Below are 25,749 nucleotides of genomic sequence, written 5' to 3'. Positions count from 1 at the left end.
CCGGAATTGTTCAAAATTTTCTGTTTGAATTTCGTAATGAATACTACAGCCTATGACAGAAAATTGTCTGTGCAGGTTCACGGCTTCGTATAGCCCCCATATAACGGTACCTCCCTATATTCGGAATTTCGAAGATTTTAGCTACATTATTCACCGAATTTTCTGTTCAAGTTTCGCATTTGAATATTGTAATGGTTTATGACAAAAGTTGCCTATGCAGGTCCACGTCGCCGTATAGACCCTAATATAACGGCTACATTCGGTATTTTTAAGATTTTAACAGAATTTTTAAAGGATTTTTTTTTTGAAAATTGCCAAAATCGTTTCAAATGGTGGAGGGTATTCAAAAATCGGCACTGCCGAACTTACAGCTTTTTTACTTGTTGTTATTTTTTAGAGAATCACCCTTTGTTGCAAAAATAATACTTCGACAAATTGTCGCAGATTACAACAATTACTACTTCTGCAACACTGTGTCAATTCGTACTGTCCGACGATTTTGAAACAAAACATGTCTTCATTTGAAAAAATTTGCAAAAAATGACAACACAAACAAGTAACGAAATAACTTACCATATTCGAAACATTCACAGTGTACTCACACATGTATGGCAAATGGCTGAGTGCTTTACGCACAATTTGAGTGTTTTGTTTTTCTCACTCGCCTCAGTTTTTAGGGGTTAAAACGTGGTCAGATAAATTGCTTTATCTGAGGCAAACGTTTTTCTTTTATGCTGCTGCTGTTAATGTTTTTGCTAATGTTTCTGTTGCTGTTGTTGTTGTTGCTATTACAGTTTGGAATTTTCATCCATCGAAATTTTGCCACACCAGAGAGTTTCAGCCGAGTTGATGTGGATTTCAGTCAGTGTTGGTCATTCATAGCGGGGTGTTGTACATCTTCCAGTGGTAGTAAAAATTTAACAAATAATCTAAAACATAAAAAAGTTATTAATAATAAAATTGAAAAATATATATATATTCAATAAAATCGCCAAAAAAAATACAAACATAAATAACAACTATAAAATCAGAAAATAGTGCCATAGGCAATCAACGAAAAAAGTAGTGTCAGATTTTTTTTTGAAATAAACAACAACACAATTGCTGAATTTAAAACGAAATTGTAATTTTTTTTATTGAAAATAAAAAATTGAATCCTAAACGTCGAATATCTTGTGGATTACATTAAACTCCAGATTTGCTGTTTTTGTGTGGAAAAACGTTTTCTTCTTCTTCTCCTCCTCCAGTGTCAAGTAAGTATTTCGTACGTTTTGGTTCTTCTTGTTCGATAAGAAAGTCCCCACCCAGTTGGTACTTATGTAAGATATCTCGCCTGTATCCAGACAACGTTTCGTTGTTATCCTTTGGATTTTTGTCTTACTTCAGGCATAAAATATTTAGACTTGTCAGTGTCTAGCCATCGCGAAAGTTTTTTTTTTTCTTTCCGGGGGCTTTGGAAAAAAAGTAAGAGTATGTGTGTGCGTGAGGCACATACACATGCATGTGTATCATTATATCCTTAGCGAAAAATTGTTGGGAATGTTTTCTTTTCTGTTATCAAGAAATCGGTCGATATTTCCAAAAATTAAATTTGATATGCCAACAATGTTTTAATGCAGCATTTGCCCACATTTATTCCATCAAATTGAGAGAATGTTTTTGTTTATCAAATATCCACACCCGCCGAGAGGGGGGGGGGGGGGCAATATTGATGCCACTTGATGCGATAATTGAAAAATGGGCAATTCAATATCGAATGTTGAACATAATTGTTAAGCTCATAGCTATAGAATGATGGGTAATGATAATAAAAACCTGCATAAAGCAAAGTTTTTTATACCCTCCACCATAGTATGAAGGGTATATTAAGTTTGTCATTCCGTTTTTAACACCTCGAAATATACATTTTAGACCCCACAAAGTATATATATTATTGATCAGCAAGTCGATTTGTCCTTCCGTCTGTGGAAATCACTCTAACTTCCGAACAAATTGAAGTAGATTTATGACATTTTACTCAAATGTATATTATGTCTGAAGGACTTTTCGTATTAAAAATGGGCCATGTAGGTCCACGTTTTGGTATAGTCCCCATATAACGGCACCTCCCGATATTCGGTATTTTGGTGATTTAAGCTACATTATTCGCTGGAAATGTTTCAAATTTGGTATTTAAAGTCCGTAATATATACTACAGCTTATGACAGAAAATTGTCCGTGCAGGTCCACGCCTTCGTACAGCCCCATATAAAGGCACCTCCCTATATTCGATACTTTGATGATTTTAGCGACATTATTCATCGGAAATATTTCAAATTTGGTATTTGAAGTGCGTAATGGATACTACAGCCTATGACAGAAACTTGTCGGTGCAGGTCCACGTTAACGTATAGCCCCCATATAATGGTATCTCCCTATTTTCGGTATATTGACGATTTCAGCGACATTATTCACCGGAATTGTTTCAAATTTGGTATTTGAATTTCGTAATAGATACTACAGCTTATGACAGAAAATTGTTCGTGCAGGTCCACGCCTTCGTATAGCCCCCATATAAAGGCACCTCCCGATATTCGGTATTTTAATGATTTTAGTGACACTATTCACCGGAATTGATTCAAATTTGTTACTTGATGTTCGTAATGGATACTACAGCTTATGACAGAAAATTGTCCGTGCAGGTCCACGTTATCGTATAGCCCCCATATAATGGTACCTCCCTATTTTCGGTATATTGACGATTTCAGCGACATTATTAACCGGAAATGTTTTATATTTTGTGTTTGAAGTTCGTCATGGATACTACAGCCTAAGAAAGAAAACGGTCTGTGCAGGTAATCGTCTTCGTATAGCCCCCATTTCACGGTACCTCCTGATATTCGGAATTTTGATGATTTTAGCGACATTATTCACCGGAATTCTTTCAAATTTTATATTTGAAGTTCGTAATGGCTAATATAACAGCTACATTCGGTATTTTTTTAGATTTTAACAGAATTTTTAACGGATTTTATTGTTTTTGAGAATTGCCAAATTCGTTCCAAATGGTGGAGGGTATTCAAAGTTCAGCCCGGCCGATATTACAGATTTTTTACTTGTTTTAATTCATATGAATTCCTATCGTATACGTAACAGTTAGATTTAAGACGTCTTTAAGGACATACAGCATTATTTTATTACAAACAGTAGAATATTTTTACATGCTATGATCCCGTTTAAAGGGGTTTTTAAACTTATTACAAAAAAAAAAAAAACAAGTAATAGAGCAGTAGGTTAGGTCGGGCCAAACTTTGTATACCCTCCCCATTTGGAACGAATTTAGAAATTTTCAAAAAAAAAAAAATAAATAAATAAATAAATAAAATAAATAAATAAAATCCGTTAAAAACTAAAAACAATTCCGTTGAATATTGTACGTGAAATCGTCAAACTACCGATTATAATGAGGTAACGATATATGGGGTCTATACGAGGACGTGGATCTGCATTGACAATTTTCTGTCATACCCATTACGAGCTCCAAATACCAAATTTGAAACAATTCCGGTAAATAATGTCCATGAAATCATCAAAATTTCAAATCTCGTGGAGGTCTATCTCGTATGGGGTCTATACGATATCGTGAACCTATATAGAAAATTCTCTTCCAGAGGATAAAGTATTTAGAAGGAACTTCCTCTGTGGTTTTTCAGACAATTCCATTGAAAATTGTAGCTAAAATCATCAAAATACCGAATATCGGGGGCTAGGGATTTAGGTGCAGGGGCTTAGGTGCAACGAGATATGTTAAATTAGTAAGAAAACTCACATATGCCTGTGTAAATATGGAAAAAATGTCAAACACTTTTTCTAAAGCACAAATTGTATTTTTAAACCCTATTCATTCTATCAAAGGATTTATTGATGGACCTGAAAGTACTTTATTTCAAAAAATAGAATAAAAAACGAAAACCCGAACAAACCACTTCAACACCTGTAATTTGCTTTGCGAACATTACAATTGTAGTTATCGATTTGGTGGCGCCCAATTAAAGTAAATGCCAACCAAAAGCAAGGGTACTCTAACACACAGACGAAAAATACACTTGTTTTATTCAATGGATGAATCGATTTTTTTTTGTATTTGGTTCACCTTCAAATGGTTATTAAATGAGGTGGCGGTGCCTGTGAGTTTTCGGTTCGAATAAGTGAGGTTGGCCGTAGCGGTAGGCTTTGACAGTCAATTGTGGTGAACGTAAATAAAGACTTCAAATTTGGGAATAAAAACATGCACTACACATGGTACAAATTATAAATTATAAATCATAAATTGTAAATTATTTTTAATAAATAAACATTTTAATGAATAAAAAATAAATCTGGTCTTTGCCAGAACTACAGGAAGGTAAATGTGTTTATTAGGATAACCGATTTTTCCTTTATGATATCGACAAAAAAAAATTAAAACTAATAGATTCATGCAGGGTTTTGAACAGAGCAATCATAAATTATATATAATAATAATACTAAACAAAATATGCAACAATTTTCGGGTCATGGTCTGCGGGGTGAAAAATACCAAGTGAAGGTTATAGTATTTGGTTATTAAGTCAAAATCCCAAAAGGGTTTATAGCATTAACGTTACAGAAAGTGGCTCAAATAATTTGTTTTATACTTCGATCTATATTATATTGAGCTTTTAAATTTGACACAGACCAATGGGTTACAAGTAGAATCATTTGTACAAAATACGGGTCATGTCGGTCTGAGTTTTGGTATGGTCCCCTATATTTGGGGGTATACCCTTTTCATACCCGATTTCAAGTATTTTTGTTTACTTTTTAGTCATATTTTTATACTCTCCTCCGTTTATAACTAATTGAAATAATATTTTTAGACCTTACAGAACACATATATCAGCGTAAAATTCTAAGACGATTTAGCCCTGTCCGTCCATCATTCGTTGTAATCACGCTACAGTCAAAACGAATTAAGGTAGAAAGCTAAATTTTTGCACAAATCCTTCTTTTCTCTGCAGGCAGGTCAAGTTCGAAGGTGGGTTACATCGGTCCACAATATCGTGTAGCCCCCCTATGCAACCGTACCTCCGGATAATCGGTATTTTGATAATTTTAACACCATTTTTTTCATGGAATTATCTGAACAAGGAGTTCAAGGTGTTCTTTATGAGTATTTTACCCCCTGGAATAGAATTGTCTATATAGGTCCACGATATTGTATATTCCCCATATAACGGTACCTCTCGATATTGGGCATTTTGATTATTGTATCTAATTATACCCTACACCACAAGGTGGCCAGGGTATTATGTCTTTGTGCATTTGTTTGTAACAGGCAAAAGGAAACGAGATAGACCCATAGTTCCTTTTGATGATCTGCATAGAATCACATTCTGAGTCGATTTATGCATGTCCGTCCGTCCGTCCGTCTGTCCATGTATTTTTGTAAACAAAGTACAGGTCGCATTTACTGAATTTTGCATAGATCATTTGTTTGGCCCAAGGACGAACCCTATTGAAATTGGAGATAATCGGTCAAAATTTAGACATAGCTCCCATAAATATCTTCGTCCGATTTACTTTCTATTGTGCACCAAACATGTAATATCAGCCCGAATTGTATGGCATTTTGCATATACACCCAAATTAGGCCTGAAAATAAGTATGCCAAATTTGATCGAAATAGCTATAGCTCTCATATATATTGCCATAGATATAGCTATAGCTCCCATATATATTGTTCATCCGATTTGTTATTTTTGTCCACCGCAGCCGTAATAGGCACTCTGCAACAACAATATTTGGGGAAATATATCAAATACAGCTCAGAAATAAATTTGCTAAATTTTATCGAGATCGGTTCAGATTTGGATATACACTGGTGGCCAAAACTAAAGCAACTGAAATTACAAGGAGAATGAATGCCCCGTAACTTTTTTAATAATTGAGAAAATGAGACAGTTTTTTTGTTTTAAATTAGGTACTTTATTCACTTTTTAAAAACCTAAAACATAAAACCAAAATTCATTTTTATATAAAAAAATAATGTTTGGTAAAGTCAATTAACGCGATTTTGGCTTGGACAAAACAAAAGCAACTCTGTTGTACATTCATATAACCGCAGCAATTTCAGTTGTTTTTACTGTGATATTTATCGCTTTTTGCTTCCTTCGACAATTTCGCTTGTCATAAATCCTTTTTGAGAAGTTTTTTACAACAGTATGTGTTTTTCTTTTCGTTTTTTAAGTACTGCCCAAAAAAATTTTAAAAATGGCTAGAAGCAAATACAGTACCTGAATAAAACAGCAAATTATCAGTGACTATCAAAACAACATATCACAGAAAATGATTTCCGAGAAATATTTCATAAATATTTATGTGATTTCATAATTATTTCTGTATACTAAGTCGGTTTTTTGAAACTGGATCAGTAGTAACAGCCTATAACGGATGAAGGCCGTGAAAAACTTCAGCCCGTACTGATCCACAAATTGTGAGAGAAATAAAAAACAACCATTTAAGAGTTCAACTGGATTGGTGAGAGAGCAATCATTGGATATAAGCTCGAGATCAGTGCGTGCCAGCTGCAGTGCATGCAGCTGGCCTGCATGCCCGTAAGACATCAAAAAACCATTTATATCTGAAAAAATCAAAAAGGCTTTCGGAAACGATAATATTAAGTGGAATCAAGCTCAATGGAAAAAACATTATTTCTGGGATGAGTCTACGTTTAATATTAAAGGCTCAGACGTGAAAAATTTTATGGTGAGAAGACCAAAAAATGAAGGACTCAAGCCGCAGTGTTGCAAAGGTACAGTGAAGCATGATGGAGGGTCAAAAATGGCGTGGCGCTGTTTTTTTTTCTTTCTATGGACTTGGGCTTATCCATGAAATAAAGGAAGTTGTGGATCGGTTTGTTTACAAAGATGTGTTGGACATCACGTTGTTCCCTTACGCTGAGTAAAATATTCGGCTGATTTGGGTGTTTCAGCATGACAATGATCCCAAACTTGCATCAAAACATGTCAAATATTTGTTGCGGGAGTCAAAAATCGATGTTTTGTCATGGCCGGCACAATCACCTGACCTAAACTCCATAGAAAACCTTTGGAGTATCGTAGATAGGAAGATCAAGCGAGATTCGGAAATAAATAAGTACAACATTTTCTAAAGAATTCGGGGTGCCTGGGAAAGCACACCCAAGGATCAAATTGAGCGTGTTATAGATTCAATGCTTCGTAGGTGTGCAGCTGCTATCAAAAATAATGGTTATGCTATCGACTACTAGCCAAAATTTAATTATTTTAAAATAAAAAATCAAAAGTTGCTTTAGTTTTGACCAAGCAAAAATTGGGTCATTTTAGTTTTCCACATATTATTTTTCGTTCAAAATTATTTTTGTATTTTTATTTTTAGTTTCTTAAAAGTGATTTAAACCCCTCATTTAAAACTGGAAAAATAATTACGATTTGTTTATTTTTGTAAAAGTTACTGGACATTTATCGTCTTTGCGATTTAAGTTGCTTTAGTTTTGGCCACCAGTGTAGCTCCCATATATAGCTTCGTGCGATTTGCTTTTTATTGTGCACCAAACTTCTAAAATTTGTCCAAATGGGATAGCATTTGGTACTTACGACCGAATTGAGTCTAGAAGCTAGTATGCCAAATTTGGTGAAGATCGGTTCAGATATAGCCATAGCTCACATATATATTGTTCATCCGATTTGTTATAGTTGTTACCCACAACCGTAATATGCACTCCGTAACAACGATATTCAGGGAAATATATCAAATACAGCTCAGATATATCTTTGCCAAATTTTATCGAGATCGGTTCCGATTTGGATATAGCTCCCATATATATCTTTATCCGATTTCAAATTGATTGTGCACCAAATGGGCAATACAAGTCCGAATTTAAAAGATACAAACGCTTCGGCATATTTAGTCCTTTGAACTTTAAATTATAATAATAATCATAGCGGAATTCTCCCATAAAAACTTTTAATTGTTATGTGGAGCTCTACTAAATTAGCAAAGTGGTGTAGAGTACCATAAAGTCGGCCCCGCCCGACTTTAAGTCTTTCTTTACTGGTTTTTTACTAGAATTGTCCGAAAATCTTTCATAAAAAGTACTGAGTACTTTACACTCTGGAATAGAATTGTCTTTATAGGTCTACTATATCACATACCCCTATACAACGGTACACCCCGATATACGGTATTTTGGTTATTTTAGCAACAGTATTTACCGGAATTTCGTATTGGAGGTTCGTGATGGGTACGTCTTTGTATAGTCCACATATAATGTTTTTGTTTTGAGCGGTATTTTCCGATGAATTTTTTTTTTTGAAAATTTTTAAGTTTCTTCCAAATGGTGAATGGTATAAAAAGTTCGCTCCTTTTTTATTTTTCCTAATCCTTGTAATAAATTGTCAATATAGGCTCATGTTTTGGTATAACACTCAAATGATAGTATGCCCTGATTTATGCTTTTATTTATTTATTTCATTTGGCCCTTATTTGGCATCTCAGATTCTAAGGGGGTAGAAAACCTCTTCGCAGAAAATTTTCAATATGGTTTAAAGCGTGGACCCTTGTTTCGGAGCAGTGCCCATGTAATGGTACCTCCTGATATCACCCATTTCGAAGGTCTTGATCATCTTATAAACTTAGAGACGGTACCCCCTCCTTGTTCACATTCCCATCCAATATTCTCTGGGGGTGAAAATTTAAAAATTTAAACGCAGGTCAGAATACTTAAATAAATTAATAGAAAATATTTAAAAATTAAAACTTTAATATATAAATAAATAAATTATTGAAAGCAAATACCTAAATAAACAACTAAATCATTAAAAATCAAAACCTTTTTAAGTGCCTCTATGCCCATCCCAGAGAATTCAAAACACACCTGTGTCTCTATGTCCAAATAAATAAAAGGGCATTGAAATACACTTTTTTAAATGACATTAAGCAAAGTAATTAAATTAAGTGAGAGCAAGAACAACAAAATCGTTGTAATTTATGAAATGAACAACTGTTCACTTCGTACCTGGCTTTTATTTGGAAAGCAAATATTAGCATTTACAACTGCAAGGTTGTGGAGGCATACGATGTCATCATTACTGGATTATTTTACATATTTTATACTATACGTACATATATACACCAGTATACATGTGTATGAGCAATTAATGAAAAATAACCGAATTATATGACAACAATAAAAATTAAGAAAAACTGAACTTTTTGAACCGTCCACATTGTTAATGCTTAAATTATTGTAAAATAAATTATTGTGGTTGGGACCTTCAAAATAGCCGTAATTGGGAGGCTATTATTTTATTTGGGGGCATGCCACAATCTCACTGCAATTTAAAACCATTAAGGAAAGGTCATAAGTCGGGCGGTGCCAATTATATAATACCCTACACCACTATGCATATTTAGTAGAGCTCACGTAACAAAAAAGTATATATTGGGAATGAATGTGAAGTAGATCATACCACCTATGAACCAAATAACATTGCTGTATAGTGCATGATATGACTTCTATAAGGTTATATTAGTTTATATTAAAAAATATTTATTGGAGATAAAGAAATACCAGAATGAATTTCACCAAGTGGTAAAATTCGGTTAAATATGAAAAAATCTATTCTATTTGGGCTGATATTATATATGGTGGACAAAAACCTTAAAATCGGATAAAGATGTATATCGAGGGTATATAAAAATCTGAACCGATTTCGATAAAATTTGGTAGAGATATTTTCGAGCAGTATCTGATGCCAGTTATCAAAGATTATTGTCGCGTCTGAGGAACTTAACCCCCCATGTAGGATGAAACATACGTATCTGAACCGATTTTCTCCAAAAATTTAAGCACTTGCTTTTAGTCCGAATTACATGGAAGTGCCAAAATTCAGTTTATTTGGGCTGATATTAGCCATTTGGTGCATAAAAAACCTGAAATCGGATAAAAATATATATGGGAGCTATATCCAAATCTGAACCGGTCTTGACAAAATTTTAAACACTTAATTCTGAGCTGTATCTGATATCTGGTACCAACTATTATTATTGTTGTAGACCTCACACTACGCATGTGACGGCCTTAAAACCCCATATCGGATGAAACATATATAAGGGAGCTATAACTCTATCTGAACCGATTTTCACCAAATTTTAAGTACTTGTTTCAGTAGGTCTTGTCAGTCGGAATTGCTAAAATTCAGTCCATTTGGGCTGATATTAACCATATGGTGCACAGTAAACCTGAAATAGGATATAGATATATATGGGTGCTATATCCTAATTTTATCTGATCTCGATAAAAGTTGACAGGGATATTTTTGAGCTCCCTAAGTTATCTGGTACCAAATATCATTCTTGTGGAGTGCATACTACGTGTGGGACTTGTGAGGGACTTTAAACCTCAAATCAGATGAAACATAAATGTAGGAGCTATAGCTGTATCTAAACCGATTTTCTCTAAATTTGATATACTTACTTCCTGACGGAATTCGGTTATGGCCTTCAAACGGCCAATGAAAACGTCACCCGCTGCCCGAATGTTGTTCTGCGGTATTTTAGCCCATTCCCGGCGAAGGGCTTGCTTGATGTGATCGACACCTTGGTATTTTTTAGCGCCAACCTTGCTTTCCAAAATACTCGAGACATTATAGTACAATGGATTGGTATCCGGAGATTTTAATGGCCATTGTGCGTTGGAAACGAAGCGAGGAACCTCAGAAAACAAAATTCGGCAGTTCACCAATGTCGGCCAAGCGAAGCAACTCTTTAGCACTTTTGGGTCTATTTTCTTTCTGTTGCGGTGTAAGTTCTTGCACTTTTTGGAATTTCAATGGCTTCACCCCGAGCTAACTTTTCAATATTTGCCGAATGGAATATTGCGATAGGTTCAGCTCACGAGCCATTTTTCGCCACTGCGACGCGGGTTTCGAGCGACAAGTCGTTTCTTTACATTTCGAACCATTTCTCCTGATGTTGCTGTTTTCTTTCGTCCACTTCCTTGACGTCGGGCTACGCTACCAGTATCACGATAACGAGCGATGGTACGAAATACAAAAGATTTATTCACATTTAAATGCCGGAGTGCTCTATCGATAGCCACTTGATGTTTGCCAGCCAAATATTAAGAAATTATACTATCACGCTTAAATTCCATCACGAATAACTTTTTTTCTAGAAAATTCTTACCAAAATGCTTTTGTACGCTTGTAAACAATATAATGAGCTGTCAGTGGAATAATTTTAACAGCTGCCGGACGAGTGGCTTAGAAATGACAGTAGTCTGCAGTTGGTTGCTGTTTTTTTATCTCAACCTGTATATATGGGAGCTACAGCTATACCTGAACCGATTTTCTCCAAATTTGATGTACTTGCTTCTAGACTGAATTCGGTGGGATGTGCCAAAATTCAGGATATTAGGACTGATATTGGCCTTTTAAAGCACAATTAAACCCGAAATCGGTTGAAGACATATATGGAAGCTATATCGAAATGTGAACCGATTCTCACCAATTCCAACATGCCAAACAAATATTGTTTGGAAAATTTCATCTCAATCAGATAATAAAAGCGACCTGAATTTTGTTCCCAAAAATGCAAGGACATACTGAAGTACGTTCATGCATAAATCGACTCAGAAAGTGATTCTCTGAAGATCCTCAAAATTAACTATGGGTCTATCTCGCTTCCTTTCCCACTTACAGACAAATGCTCAAAGACATAATACCCTTACCACTATGTGGTGTATGATCTAAATATTAAATTGCGGCCCTACTAGAAAATGTGGTAAATTCTTGGACCTCAACTCTCGTTCTATAAAAATGTGAAATGAAAACTTTTGTAAAGGAAAGAAATGACAAACGAAATATATAGAGGAAATATTTTTACGTTTCATGTTTTCATAGGACAAAAATCCAGTCTGTGAAAATGTTTATTGTGGAAAGAAATTTGAAAAAATGTTTTAAAGAAAAAAAATTCTATTTAAAAAGCCGATTATCAAGACTTTTTGAAGAGAATTTGCTCATATCCCTCACAAAGTAAATGTTTAAATGTAGGCCTCCATTTATACAAAAATACAAATAATGTGTATATATATATATGTGGATCCATACTTCATACATTCATTCACAGATATACACACACGTGTAAGTAGAAAGCCCATTTCTATGTCCTTAATACTAAAAACAACCGTCATCATCGTGACAGCAGGAAATTGTTGGAATTTTGTTTTGTTTTTTTTTTGTATTACTATACCTACATACATACATATATACTTATTTTTGTTGTCGTATCAATATTTGCTGTGAAGCCACCCCCTGACTGCATTCAGTTCACAAATAAATATTTACTAATGGAAAATTACTTAGTTGCGGTTTTGAATGCAGCAGTTGTAATTTGATTTTATAAGACCACATACGTGTAATTTCATTAATAATAAAAAAGTAGTTTTTTATACCCTCAGCCAAATGGCTACAGATACGGTCAAAACGTGCCTAGACGAAATAACGGTTTTAGACCCTAGGTTTCTTTGGACCAAATCCGATTCACAACATTTGGAGTCGATCTAGCGATGTCCGTCTGTCTGTCTGGCAAAGACCTAAAATGATAAAGACTAGACAAAATGCATTTTGAGTAAATGGTTTGTGTCTACAATACATAGAATAACAGCTCATGGCAGAGATATGTTAATATAAAAACCACAATTAAAGAAACGGATCACAAATAAAAATTTGAAAAATCCAAAATTTTGGTTCAAAATTCTATTCCATGGACCTTTCCGAAAATTTGCACATTGCCTTAGTGGTTTAAATCAGTTAACATTCGTAACGATGTTGTTATGATATCGTAACAACAGAGGTATTTTCACAGGGTTACCATATCTTGACTCTGTCTTGCCCTATCTTTACACTTCTATGTCTTTGTGTCTGGCTGGCTGGTGCGCACGATAACTCTCGAATGGACTATCCTATTTGATACAAAGTTGGTACATCGTAATATTTTGGTCAAACTTAGATCGAGTTCGGAGATAGGCTATATCGGTCCACTCCTTCTGGTAAACTCACCCCCCCCCCCCACAAAATGTCGAAATTTTCAAAAAATATATTTTTTGCACAGAAAGTGAAAGGATAATCCGATTTTGCTCCAAATTTGCACATCCTAATATTTGCGTCAGTGCTAGGTGAGGTGTGAAAATGGACAATATCGGCCTACTCCTTCTGGTACGAATTTGCTCCAATTTTGCACATCCAAATATTTGCGTCAGTTCTAGGTCAGGTGTAAAAATGGACAATATCGGTCTACACCTTCTGGTACATCCCCCACAAAGGGTAACAATTTTGAAAAATTACAACTCTCATAAAATGTGACGTAAGAGTCCGATTGTCTTCAAATTTCACACATCCCAATATTTATATTAACCCTAGGTTTGATGTTAAGATGGAATATATCGGTCCACTCCTTCTGATACCTCCTCCACAAATGGTTAAAATGTTCAAAAAATACATATTTTTTTGCACAGAAAGAAAAACGCGAATCCGATTTTGCTCCAACTTTGCAAATCCTAATATTTGCATCAGTGCCTAGTTAGGTGTGAAAATGGACAATATCGGTACACTCTATCAAGTACCTCCCCAACAAGTAGTCAAAATTTTGAATAATTACAACTCTCATAAAATGTTATGTAAGATTCCGATTGTCTTCAAATTTCACACATCCCGAAATTTATATTAACCCAAGGTCTGGTGTTAAAATGGAATGTATCGGTCGACTCCTTTTGTTACCTTCCCCACAAATGGGGGGAAGGTAACAAAAGGAAAGAAAAACGCGAATCCGATTTTGCTCCAACTTTGCATATCCTAATATTTTCATTAGTGCTAGGTATGGTGCGAAAATTCACAATATCCCTCACAAACGCTCAAAATTTTAAATATCCATGAAGCTCGTAAAAAGCGAAATGAACATCCGATTCCATTCCATAAAGATGGTAGAGATCGGACCATTTCTATTGCTACCTGCTCCACATAGGGTTCAAGATTTTGAAAAACAAAACGCTTAAAGAAAGCAAAATAAGAATCCAACTCTCTTCAAAAAATGCAAACCCCTTCTGGTACCTCACCCACAAAGGGACACAATTTTTCAATACTTTTATCTGTCATAAATAGCCAAACAACTCAACGATTCTTAACAACTTGCTTGCTGTCTAAATATATGTCTCTCAACCAGAATCCTGAGATAAATATGGAGTTTAAGATTTTCCATAAATTCGATTTTCTTATATATTCATAATAATATTTATATCATATTTATTTAGGTCCGATATGAAATGGACAATATTGACCCATTCTTTTAAAACCCACTCCATAGAGGGTCAAGAGTTTGAAAATTCATAACAGAAGTCTGAATATTTTTAAATAATCGAACATTGACTGGGGGTATACATCTGTCGATAAAACCGACTGATACTTTTTTACTTGTTGTTGAGGAAGTTGCTGGTTCTTCGGGCGGGGCCGACTTTATGATACCCTACACCACTTTGCTAATTTAGTAAAGCTCCACATAAAAATTAAAAGTTTTTATGGGAGAATTTAATCATAAAGGTCAAATGACTAAATATTCCGAAGCATTTGTATCTTTTAAATTCGGAACTGTATTGCCCATTTGGTGCAAAATTAATTTCAAATCAGATATAAATATATTGGATCTATATCCAATTTTGAACCGATTTTGATAAAAATTGGCAAATATATTTCTGAGCTGTATTTGATATATTTCCCTGAATAATGTTGTTACGGAGTGCATATTGCGGCTGTGGGTAACAAATACCACTATTATAGACTTAATTCTTAGTAGTGATTATAGACTTAATTCGGTAGTGAGTGCCAAATTCCATCCCATTTGGGCAAATATTAGACGTTTGGTGTACAATAAAAGGTAAATCGGACGAAATTATATATGGGAGCTACATCCAAATCTGAACCGATCTCGATAAAATTTAGCAAAGGTATTTCTGAGCTGCATTTGATATATTTCCCCAAATATTATTCTTACAGATTGCATATTACGGCTGCGAAGGACAAAAATAACAAAGCGGATGAACAATATATATGAGAGCTATAGCTATATCTGAACCGATTTCGATAAAATTTGGCATATTTTTTTTCAGGCCTAATTTGGTTGTATGTGCAAAATTCCATACTGTTCGGGCTGATATTAAACTTTTGGTGCATATGGGAGCTATATCTAATTTTTTACCGATTATCTCCTAAAATTTTTTACCGATTATCTCCTAAAATCTTCAAAATATCGAATATCGAGGGGTACCGTTATATGTGGGCTATACGATATCGTGGACCTATATAGATATTTCTCTTCCAGGGAGTAAAGTGCTTAAAAAGAACTTCTAGCATTCCATTAAAAAATGTTGCTAAAATTATAAAAATACCGAATATAGGGAGGTACCGTTATACTGGGGATATAAGGTATCGTTGACCTATATAGATAGTTGATGAAGTAATGAAAATGAACTCCTTGTCTTTATTTTCAGACAATTTCATTGAAAAATGTGGCTAAAATCTAAAAAAAATACTGAATATCGGGGGTTCCGTTGTATGGGGGCTGTACGATATCGTGGACCTATATAAACAATTCTCTTCCAGAGGGTAAAGTACTTGCAAAGATCTCCTTGTGTTAATGTTAAGACACTTCCATTAAAAAATGTGGATAAAATCATCAAAATACCGAATATCGGGGAGTACGGTTGTATGGGGGCTATTCGATATCGTCGACCGATATAGCCCATCTTCGAATTTGACATGTCTTCAGACAAAAGACTGATTTGTGCAAAATTTTAGCTTCCCATCTTTATTTGTTTTGACTATAGCGTGATTACAACAGAGGGACGGAAGGACGGACAGGGCTAAATCGTCTTTGAATGTTATGTCTAAAATGATTATATTGATGAGTTGCCAATGGAATGACGAACTTAATATAACCTCCATACTATGTTTGGTGGAGGGTATAAAAACCAAACCTTATCACACGTCTACTCATCGAGACCGACCCTCGTGCAAAATGTCAGGATTCTAGCTTCAGCCGTTTTGTCTTACGATTTGTTCTAGGTCTGTCAGTGTGTAAGTCTTAAGAATCAAACCCCCGAAAATAAAAATGTTGCCCAAATCTTAACAATACCTAAAATATGGGTTCTGCACTATAACGAAAACGCACACTGACTATTTTCTGCAATGAATCTGATGCCAATATTTTCGATCTTCATATTAGTCCTTGCAGCAGCAAAATGATACTCTTAGGTCAGTCAGTCAGGCATTTATGTTTGATGTGGTCAGTCTAGGGAGAACAACTGGTATACTGGACCTTTGTATATATGCCAAGAAATGAAAAGATACTCTCGTCCCCTCTTTTTAAACTCTGATAGTTACCAACTAACAACCATCCATTACTCACAAACTGAGAGAAAAATGATGTCCTCAATGCAATCCTATAAATATTCTTGTATATTCTTCTGTATGTTTTCCGTTTTTCTTCCCCAACAAAACCATTTTTCTTCTTCCATGACACAATAAATAGCTTTTCTATTATCGCTCAAGCTTTAGTTACTTGGCAGCATCGTTTATATTATGATGATTTATGTTATGGCGATTACCTCCAAAGTTATGATGCATTTTTCTCCAAGGCGCAAACAGAGATACCAACAAAACGGCAAAAAATCCTTTGAGAAAAAAAAACTGCGATGATAAAACAGCACAACATAATCGTCGACAATGTATTTCCTTGTCACATTCTGTTCATCAGTATCATCATCATCATCATCATCTCTTTGTTTATTACCATCATTCAACATAGCGTCTAAGAGTCATTATTAAGAATTGTAATAAATGATTTGCTTTTCGTTTTGTCAAGCACGGAAAACAAATGAAAAACGTGAAGGCGCCCGAGGCTAGGGCTATCATGTCCCACAGCCAAAATGTAACTGAAATGAGAAGAGCTGGCATATTAAGAAAAACAAGAAACAAAAAAAAAATAAATAAAATAAAACAATGCTAAGGAAATGGAAACGGAAAGAGAATATGTTATTTTTGTAAGCCTGACATTATTATAATAACAACAAAAAACGAAAACTATTTCAAATCCCCCCAAAAATGTGATGTTTGTAAATTGCATTCATGTGAGTTTTCTGTGAGGAGGGTAGTCATTGCAATTTATAGTTGAGTCCTTGAGCCATATTCGGGGATTTTTTAGGAATATTTTTGAATTTTTTGTAGTGTATTTTTATCAATGTCTTTCAAGGACGATTCATGAAAATCAACAAAAAATGTTTTTAAAAATTTCAAAATTCTCCTTAAAAAATCTGCTACAATTACAAAGGTAATATCGATTATAATTTTTATATTGGGTGTCCCTTCATTGCCAAATTTATACTTTGTAGTCCTTCCCTGGCTATGGCCGTACAACTGTCAAGAAATTTACATAAATTTCCTGCCACACATTTTGTCATTTTTGCGCCTCTTTCATAGAAGAATACAGGGTGAGATAAAAAAATGCAACAAAGTCAAACGCCATAATTTTTACATTTTTTAAAAATTTTTATTGAATGAAAGAAAAAATGTGGGAAATAGCATCAAACTTTAAGTTGGGATTTATTCGAATTGGTCACCTTTGGAACGAATTGTGGCCTTCAAACGGCCAATGAAACCGGTTGCTTGAGGTGATCGACACTTTGGTATTTTTTAGTGCCAACCTTGCTTTCCAAAATACTCCAGACACAATAGTGCGTGCCCAAGGCTTTAATCCAGAATATTTTCGGGATTATATTCGGCATCGGCCCACACCATCACCATGGCCGGCGCTTGAGTTCTGGTGGCCAACCGAAGGTGAACATTTTCAGCTGACCTCTTTTTCTGGACAACGAATGTTTTCTAATCGGAGAAACCCAAATTCGGCAGTTCACCAATTTCGGCCAAGCGAAGCAACCTTTAGCTCTTTTGAGTCTATTTTCTTTCTGTTGCGGTCTAAGTTCTTGCACTTTTTGAAATTGCACTGGCTTTACCCTGACCTCATTTTTCAATTTTTGCCGAGTGGAATATTGCGATATGTTCAGCTCACGAGCCATTTTTCGGCTACTGCGACGGGTTTCGATCAAGTTGCTTCTTTATTTTTCGAACCATTTCTGCTGATGTTGTTTCCGTCACGGTAACGAGCGATGGTACGGAACACAAAAGATTTATTTACATTTAAATGCTGGAGTGCTCTAACATAGCCACTTGTGGTTTTCCAGCAAAATATAAAGAAATCACTCTATCACGCTCGAATTCCATCACGAATAACTTTTTTTCTAGGAAATTTTGACCAAAATGCTTTTGTACGCTTGTGAACAACATCATGAGCTGTCACTGGAATAATTTTAACAGCTGTCGGACGAGTGGCATAGAAATGACAGAAGTCTGAAATTGCTTTTTCATGTTTTTTCATGTCAACCACTTTGTAAGTGGTTTCGAAATGCGTACTATAATAGTACGAAAAGTACCTAATTGTACCAAAAAATACCCTGTTGGTAACTTGCTGGAGGGTAATTTTTTTTTTCAAAATAATTCTATAATAATAAATAATTTTCAAAATAATTCTATAATAATTCTCGTTTTTTATCATTAGTTTTGGCCGAATTCCAAAGAATTGGAACACGAAAACTTCCGAAAATAATCAAGAAGGTGATTATTTTGCGTTGTAAATTTTCAAAACGACCATACGCGTGTCTTCTATTTTTAGCTCTATTTTCATAATATGCTGGATATTTTCTGTTATTATTGAAAATTTGAATTTTTTCGCACAGTGTGACAATTAAAAATCCTTGAATGGTATTTGAAAAATATTCTCGCAAAAATCACAAATACGGCTTTGATTGTCCTTGAAAAATAAATAAAAAATCCACAAATATTGTCCTTGCTGGTGCCATTACACTTAAATAATGCCCTGTCTGCCACTGAGGAGGGGAAAATGTTTTAACATTTATAAACCCCCAAATATTGCAGTCACGTAGTACTGAGCCATAAAAATATAACTGTCATTAGGAAGCCGAATGCAATTTGTGTTATCAAAACAAGTACAAAATAAATGTACCCAAAGTGGTTTAGTACGAAGTCTAAAAGGTTATTCTGCAATAACATTTTTTGTTAAAATAAAAATCCTATATTTGGGTGTGACACGCCATCACAATTTCCACCGAATCACAACAGTCTGATTAAAGATTATCCTCGGCTGAATTGTATTTTTCTGAATTAAAAAACAACAACAACAACAACAACACACACACACACACACACACACTGACACAATACTGAGAAAGAGAAAAAAACTGACAGCCAAACAAGAATGGAGGACAAGGATAAATTGCCTAAAGTTATGCAGGACAGTGGAAAACAATGGCCAAAGTTGAGGACGAGTTTCAACGTCAAAAGTGCCAAACAATGTAACAAACAACAACGGCACACAGGCTCAGATAAATACATTGTCATAGTCAACAATGTGTGTGTGTGAGTGTGCGTCCTCATGCAGGTGTTATTTCATTGAAAATTTTCATAATACGCTTTGCGCGAGTATGTGTGTGGGTTTTGTACGAATATGTGATTTGTACTCCAACCCCAAATTACCTTTTGTTGAATTTTCGAAGAAAAAAACCTAAATTTTCATTGTTGCCGTTGTCGAAGTACCTGTATTTTGTAGTTTGCGAAGTAAAAGTTCAAGGTTAACTTTGGAACTTTGTTTTTAAATACTCAAAAATGTTTTGTTATCTGCAGGTTGCTGAGTATGTTTGTTTGTTTGAGAGTATGTGGCTTTTATTATAGCTCCAATATTTGCTAGTCGTATGAATTTAGAGTTATATTTACCTTGGGATTAGCTTTTATTTGCCCATAAAAACAACTGGTTGATGTTTGTTATGTAAACAAGAATATTTCGCGTAGTATTATTTATTATATCATGTAAAAAGGGCTATAAATGTATTTACAGGCTATGTAAATATGTATATTACACAAAAGTTTCTGTCCATAAACTAATAAAAGCAAGTTAACAACCAGTAAGTTCGGCCGGGCCGAACTTTTAATACCCTCCATCATTTGCAACGAATTTAGAAATTTTCAAAAAATAAAATCCTTAAAAAATTCTGTTAAAATTTTAAAAATACCGAATATAGCCGTTATATTGGGGTCTATACGAGGTGGACCTACATAGGCATTGTTTGTCATAAGCCATTAGCATATTCAAATTCGAAACTTGAAATAAACGGTGAATAATGTAGCTAAAATCATCAAAATATCGTATATAGGGAGGTGCCGTTAAATTGGAGCTGTGCGAAGACCTGGACCAGCATAGACAATTTTCTGTCACAGGCTGTAGCATCCATTACGAACTTTAAATACCACATCTCAAACAATTTCGGTGGGTATTGTACCTAAAATCGTCAAAATACCGAATATAGGGAGGTACTGATATATGGGGCATATACGAAGACCTGGACCCGCACATACAATTTTCTGTCACAGACTTTAGTTCCCATAACGAACTTCAAATACCAATTTTGAAACAATTCCGTTGAATAATGTCGCTAAAATCATCAAAATACTGAATATATGGAGGTACCGTTATATAGGGGCTATACGAAGACGTGGATCTGCACAGACAATTTTCTGTCTTAGGGTGTAGTATACATTTTGAACTTCAAGTACCAAATTTGAAACAATTCTGGTGAATAATGTCACTAAAATCATCAAAATACCGAATATCGGGAGGTACCGTTATATGGGGGCTATACGAAGACGTGGACCTGCACAGACAATTTTCTGTCTTAGGGTGTAGTATCCATTTTGAAATTCAAGTACCAAATTTGAAACAATTCCCGTGAATAATGTCGTTAAAATCATCAAAATACCAAATATCGGGAGGTACCGTTATATGGGGGCTATACGAAGACATGGACTTGCACAGACAATTTTCTATCTTAGGGTGTAGTGTCCATTTGGAACTTCAAATACCAAATTTTAAACTATTCCGGTGAATAATGTCGCTGAAATCATCAAAATACCGAATATAGGGAGGTACCGTTATATGGGGGCTATATGAAAACGTGGACCTACATGGCCCATTTACGAACTTAACCTGCCTACTGAAAAAATAAATCTTTAGGCGAGCTGTTGCTCTGCTGGTCTATTTAGACGAGCTGTTGTCCAGCTGGTCTCTATAGACGAGCTGGCCTCCAGCTCTTCTATAGAGACCAGCTGGCCTCCAGCTCATCTATAGAGACCAGCTGGTCTATTTAGACGAGCTGGTGCCCAGCTGATATCTTTAGATGAGTTGGTATCTGTAGACGAGCTGGTGCCCAGCTGGTCTGGTTAGACGAGCTGGTTCCGAGCAGGTCTATTTAGACGAGCTCGTCCCAATAGTTCAGCTCGTCTATGTGTAGACCAGCTCTGGTGTAGACCAGATCTGGTGCCCAGCTGGTCTATTTGGACGAGGTGGAGGGCAGCTGGTCTTGTTCTTGACGAGCTTGTTCTTGTCTCTCAAACCATCCTTAATCTATATATCAAATCTGAGAATTGTATCTCTACCCCTTCAGCCAATACCGAATACAGTACTATTCACTTCTTTTTGCACAATTATAGTACACATTTCCGAAACCACCTCCATATGTTCAGATTACACAATAATTGTACCAAATAGATTACTATTATGTACTTTTCGCGCACTTGCAGTATAAACCGCCTTCATCCAACCTTCAACTTATATTCCAACCTCTATCCTTTCACATAATACAAAATGGGAGCATTTTAGAATTTTAGTACCGTTTCGTAGTTTTCCGTAACCTTAAAGTTCGAATTTCCGAAAACCCTTTGGTAAACCTATGCTGTACTTTATCAGAGAATTTCTCATTTGGTTGTCCGATACAAAGCATTTAGTGTTTAGTACATTTTAGTACTTTTCGTACACATAGAGACCAACTTTTCGTACACACGCACCAAGATTGACCCTCGTGCAAAATTTCAAGATTCTAGCTTCAGTCGTTTATTCTTCAGGCGTTAATTTTCGTTCAAACAGTCAGTTATCTATATCTATAAATCACTATATATATAGACATTTTTTTCAAAAAAATTAAAAATTAATTTATTTATTTTCCTCCTCTTTTCAGCAAAAACAACAACAACAACAACAAAATGTCTTTGTTAACCAGCAACAGTCACTCAATGTCGGAGGAAGAGATTGATGAGTAAGTACAAAAGGCCAGTTTTTTATCTTTCTTTTCAAAATACCCTTTTTAACAATTCAAAGGATAAGAACCATTTTTTTGTATTCAGTGGAATTAATCGACTTTAAAATATCTTTTAATCTAACTCAAAAAAGAAGAAATAAAACACATTTCGATATTTATGGCCTTATTGAAATCCTTTTCAAAAAGTTTTAACTTTTCTTAGAAAAAGTGGAGAAAAAAAAACTTGCACTGTAAACAGAAACCTTTTATGGTTCGAATGAAGACAGACGATAAAAGAAAAAAAAACTTTTGAGGAAAAAGTTTAAAGATGCCATAAAATATAAAAAACGTTGTGGCTTAAAAGCAAGCTAAGGGTTATCAGCAAATTTATTGAAATGCGAAATTAATAATTTAACAGGTACGAGTTGAAAGAAGTTTCGAATAAATCCAGGAGATTTACATAAGATAGAAATGTACGTAAGCGTAAAAGAATGCCTTTGAAAGGCAATTTAGTAAAAAAAAGGCAGCGAAAATTTTTCATTATTAAAAATTACTCAAGATTTTGAACAAGGAGAATCAGAAAAAAGTTATTTTAGGATTATGGATTCTGACTATATATATCACAAATTATACCAGTTTTGTCATTTCTAAGTAGTATTGTTGAGTGTGACGATTAGAAAATTCTAAGTGTAGGTATTAATCGGTTCAAAAGTCGATTTCTCAGACCAATATTTCATTTATGGTCTACGTTCCCAACCAATATTCTCTTGGAGGTAACAAATCCAATACAATCTAAAATTCAAAGCCCGTTGCAATACAAATTTCAAACCCCCAGACAATATTGTTGGGGAACGTGGTCATGAGAGGTACGGCTATATGGGATTTATATCATAAAATACAAAAACTAGACCTGAGAATTTAAAACCCACTTGGATGTTTGCTATTCTGAACTAATGTCATGATCTGCATTTGGAATTTTCCACAAGAGAATATTGGTTATGGAACGTGGACTTGAGGGTACCGTTATGTGGAAAGGAAACCAAAATATATACCCATTTTGACATTTTTCTGTAAGATGGTTCTTTACCTCCAAAGTAGCTTAAAATCAATTGTTTAACCAAATCGATTGAAAATCGGAGAAAAAGATCGTCGAAACCTGTAAAATCAGGAGGTACCTTATATTCCGAAACATTGATATATATTGAGAATTTTCTGTGACGAGGGCTTCTATCCCCTCAAAAAACAAAGATACCAAATAAGGTTTAAATAATATTAAAAATGTTGCCAAGAGCCCGGAAATATCTCACACAGGAGATATCTTCATATGAGGGTTATACCAAAACGTGGGCCTATATTGATAATATTGGGCAAGGATGTTATGTGGGGACTATACCAAAATATATACCTATCTTGACATTTTTCTATAAATGGTTATCTACCTCCAAAGTAGCCTAAATTCAATGTAGCCTAGACTCAATTAGGTGCCGAATTCCATCCCATTTGTGAAAATATTAGACGTTTGGTGTACAATTAAAGGTAAATCGGACGAAGTTATATATGGGAGATATATTCAAATCCGAATCGACCTCGATAAAATTTGGCAAGGACATTTCTGAGCTGCATTTGATATATTTCCCTGAATATCGTTGTTACAGAGGGCATATTACGGCTGTGGGTAACAAATACAACAAATCGGATGAACAATATATATGGGAGCTATAGCTATATCTGAACCGATCTTCACCAAATTTGGCATACTACCTTCTAGACTTAATTCGGTCGTATTTGCCAAATCCCATCCCATTTGACGTTTGGTGCACAATAAAATGTAAATCGTACGAAGTTATGTATGGGAGATATATCCAAATACAAACCAATCTGGATAAAATTTAGCAAAGGTATTTCTGAGCTGTATTTTCTATATTTCCCCAAATATTGTTGTTACAGAGTGCATTTTACGGCTGCGGAGGACAAAAACAACAAATCGGATGAACAATATATATATGGGAGCTATAGCTATATCTGAACCGATTTAGATCAAATTTGGCATACTTATTTTCAGGCCTAATTTGGTTGTATGTGCAAAATTCCATACTATTCGGGCTGATATTACACGTTTGGTGCACAATAAAATGCAAATCGGACGAAGATATATATGGGAGCTATATCTAATTTTTTACCGATTATCTCCAAATTCAATAGGGTTCGACCCTGGGCCAAGTTTGGATATAGCTCCCATATATATCTTTATCTGATTTCAAATTAATTTTGCACCAAATGGGCAATACAGGTCCGAATTTAAAAGATACAAATGCTTCGGCATATTTAGTCCTTTGAATTTAAAATTATAATTATAATCATAGGGCGTATGATTGAATTCTCCCATAAAAACTTTTAATTGTTATGTGGAGCTCAACTAAACTGGCAAAGTGGTGTAGGGTATCATAAAATCGGCCCCACCCTACTTTAGGACTTTCTTTACTGGTTTTTTGTTGGGACCAATTTTATGTTTTTGTTTAAAAAATATTCCTCACAAAATTGTGTCGCAGATTACCTTTTAAGGTTCTTGAAATGTGAGTGAGCTGTTTAGGCCAGTGTTGTCAAAAATATAATATTTAAAGAAATTAGTAATAATAACAGTGGCCCATACACTTACCAAATTTGTTCTGGTTATATGAAGTCTATACAAATTATGGAACTATAATGAACATTTTTTTCACAAGAAGACCTTACCATTCAATTATTTAAAATATTAAATATTTCTTAAAGCCACTTTTCTCATTTGATTTTAGTTTAAAGGAAAATCAATTCCTTGAAAATCCATTAATAAAAGATTGTTGCTTTGAAAAACATTTTCTTAAAACACCTTACATTTATTTATAATTTAATTAAAAATTCTCAGCGCTAAATGAGAATTACACCTGCCATGTGTGTAGCCCAAGGGAACAACACCTTGGTCTTAATTACATTAGCACGTCAAGAGCCCACCATTCATATTGTGCCAAACACAATATCTTCTAATTTTAAAGTTAAATCAAACACATAAACACTCACACATAAAACATTGATTGTAAGGATTCATACCAAAACACACGGACACATACTCTCCCATATAACCTAAATGTTGTCTTTCATTTCATGCCACAAAATGTCCAATAGAATCTCGAAAAGGAAAACCCCCCACCGCACTACATTCCGTACAAAAATGAGAAATATTTTAATTTTACAAATCAACAGCTTCCGGTTGATGGCGCCTTGAAGTGAGAAACCTCAAGCCACACAGAGACACGTACCTTTACTCATGGAGAGACACGCACACACACACTTTCTCTTCAAAAGAAATGTCTACCTATACAGCCTCAGGCTTTCATAACCATTTCTCTTTCTCTCCTTCGCTGTTGTAAACCTCTCCCATTTAAATAAACCGGAAATTGGTTTGAATTCAATGCAAAACAACAACA

General features: G+C 34.8%; 1 protein-coding gene across 1 annotated transcript in view; it reads left to right on the top strand.

Moving 5' to 3' along the window:
* Positions 1-1,161: 1,161 nt before the first annotated feature.
* Positions 1,162-25,749, top strand: part of LOC131800953 (uridine phosphorylase 1-like) — a 58,981-nt gene continuing 34,393 nt past the window's right edge. The window contains exons 1-2 of the mRNA XM_059118831.1: positions 1,162-1,253; positions 22,229-22,306. Of these exons, the coding sequence (XP_058974814.1) occupies positions 22,254-22,306 (53 nt within the window). The 5' untranslated portion in view covers positions 1,162-1,253; positions 22,229-22,253. The remainder of the gene's footprint in view (positions 1,254-22,228; positions 22,307-25,749) is intronic.

The sequence above is a fragment of the Musca domestica genome, unplaced genomic scaffold (genome assembly GCF_030504385.1).
Source record: "Musca domestica strain aabys unplaced genomic scaffold, Musca_domestica.polishedcontigs.V.1.1 1, whole genome shotgun sequence".
Taxonomy (NCBI): domain Eukaryota; kingdom Metazoa; phylum Arthropoda; class Insecta; order Diptera; family Muscidae; genus Musca; species Musca domestica.
This window is presented reverse-complemented; position numbering and strand designations above follow the sequence as displayed.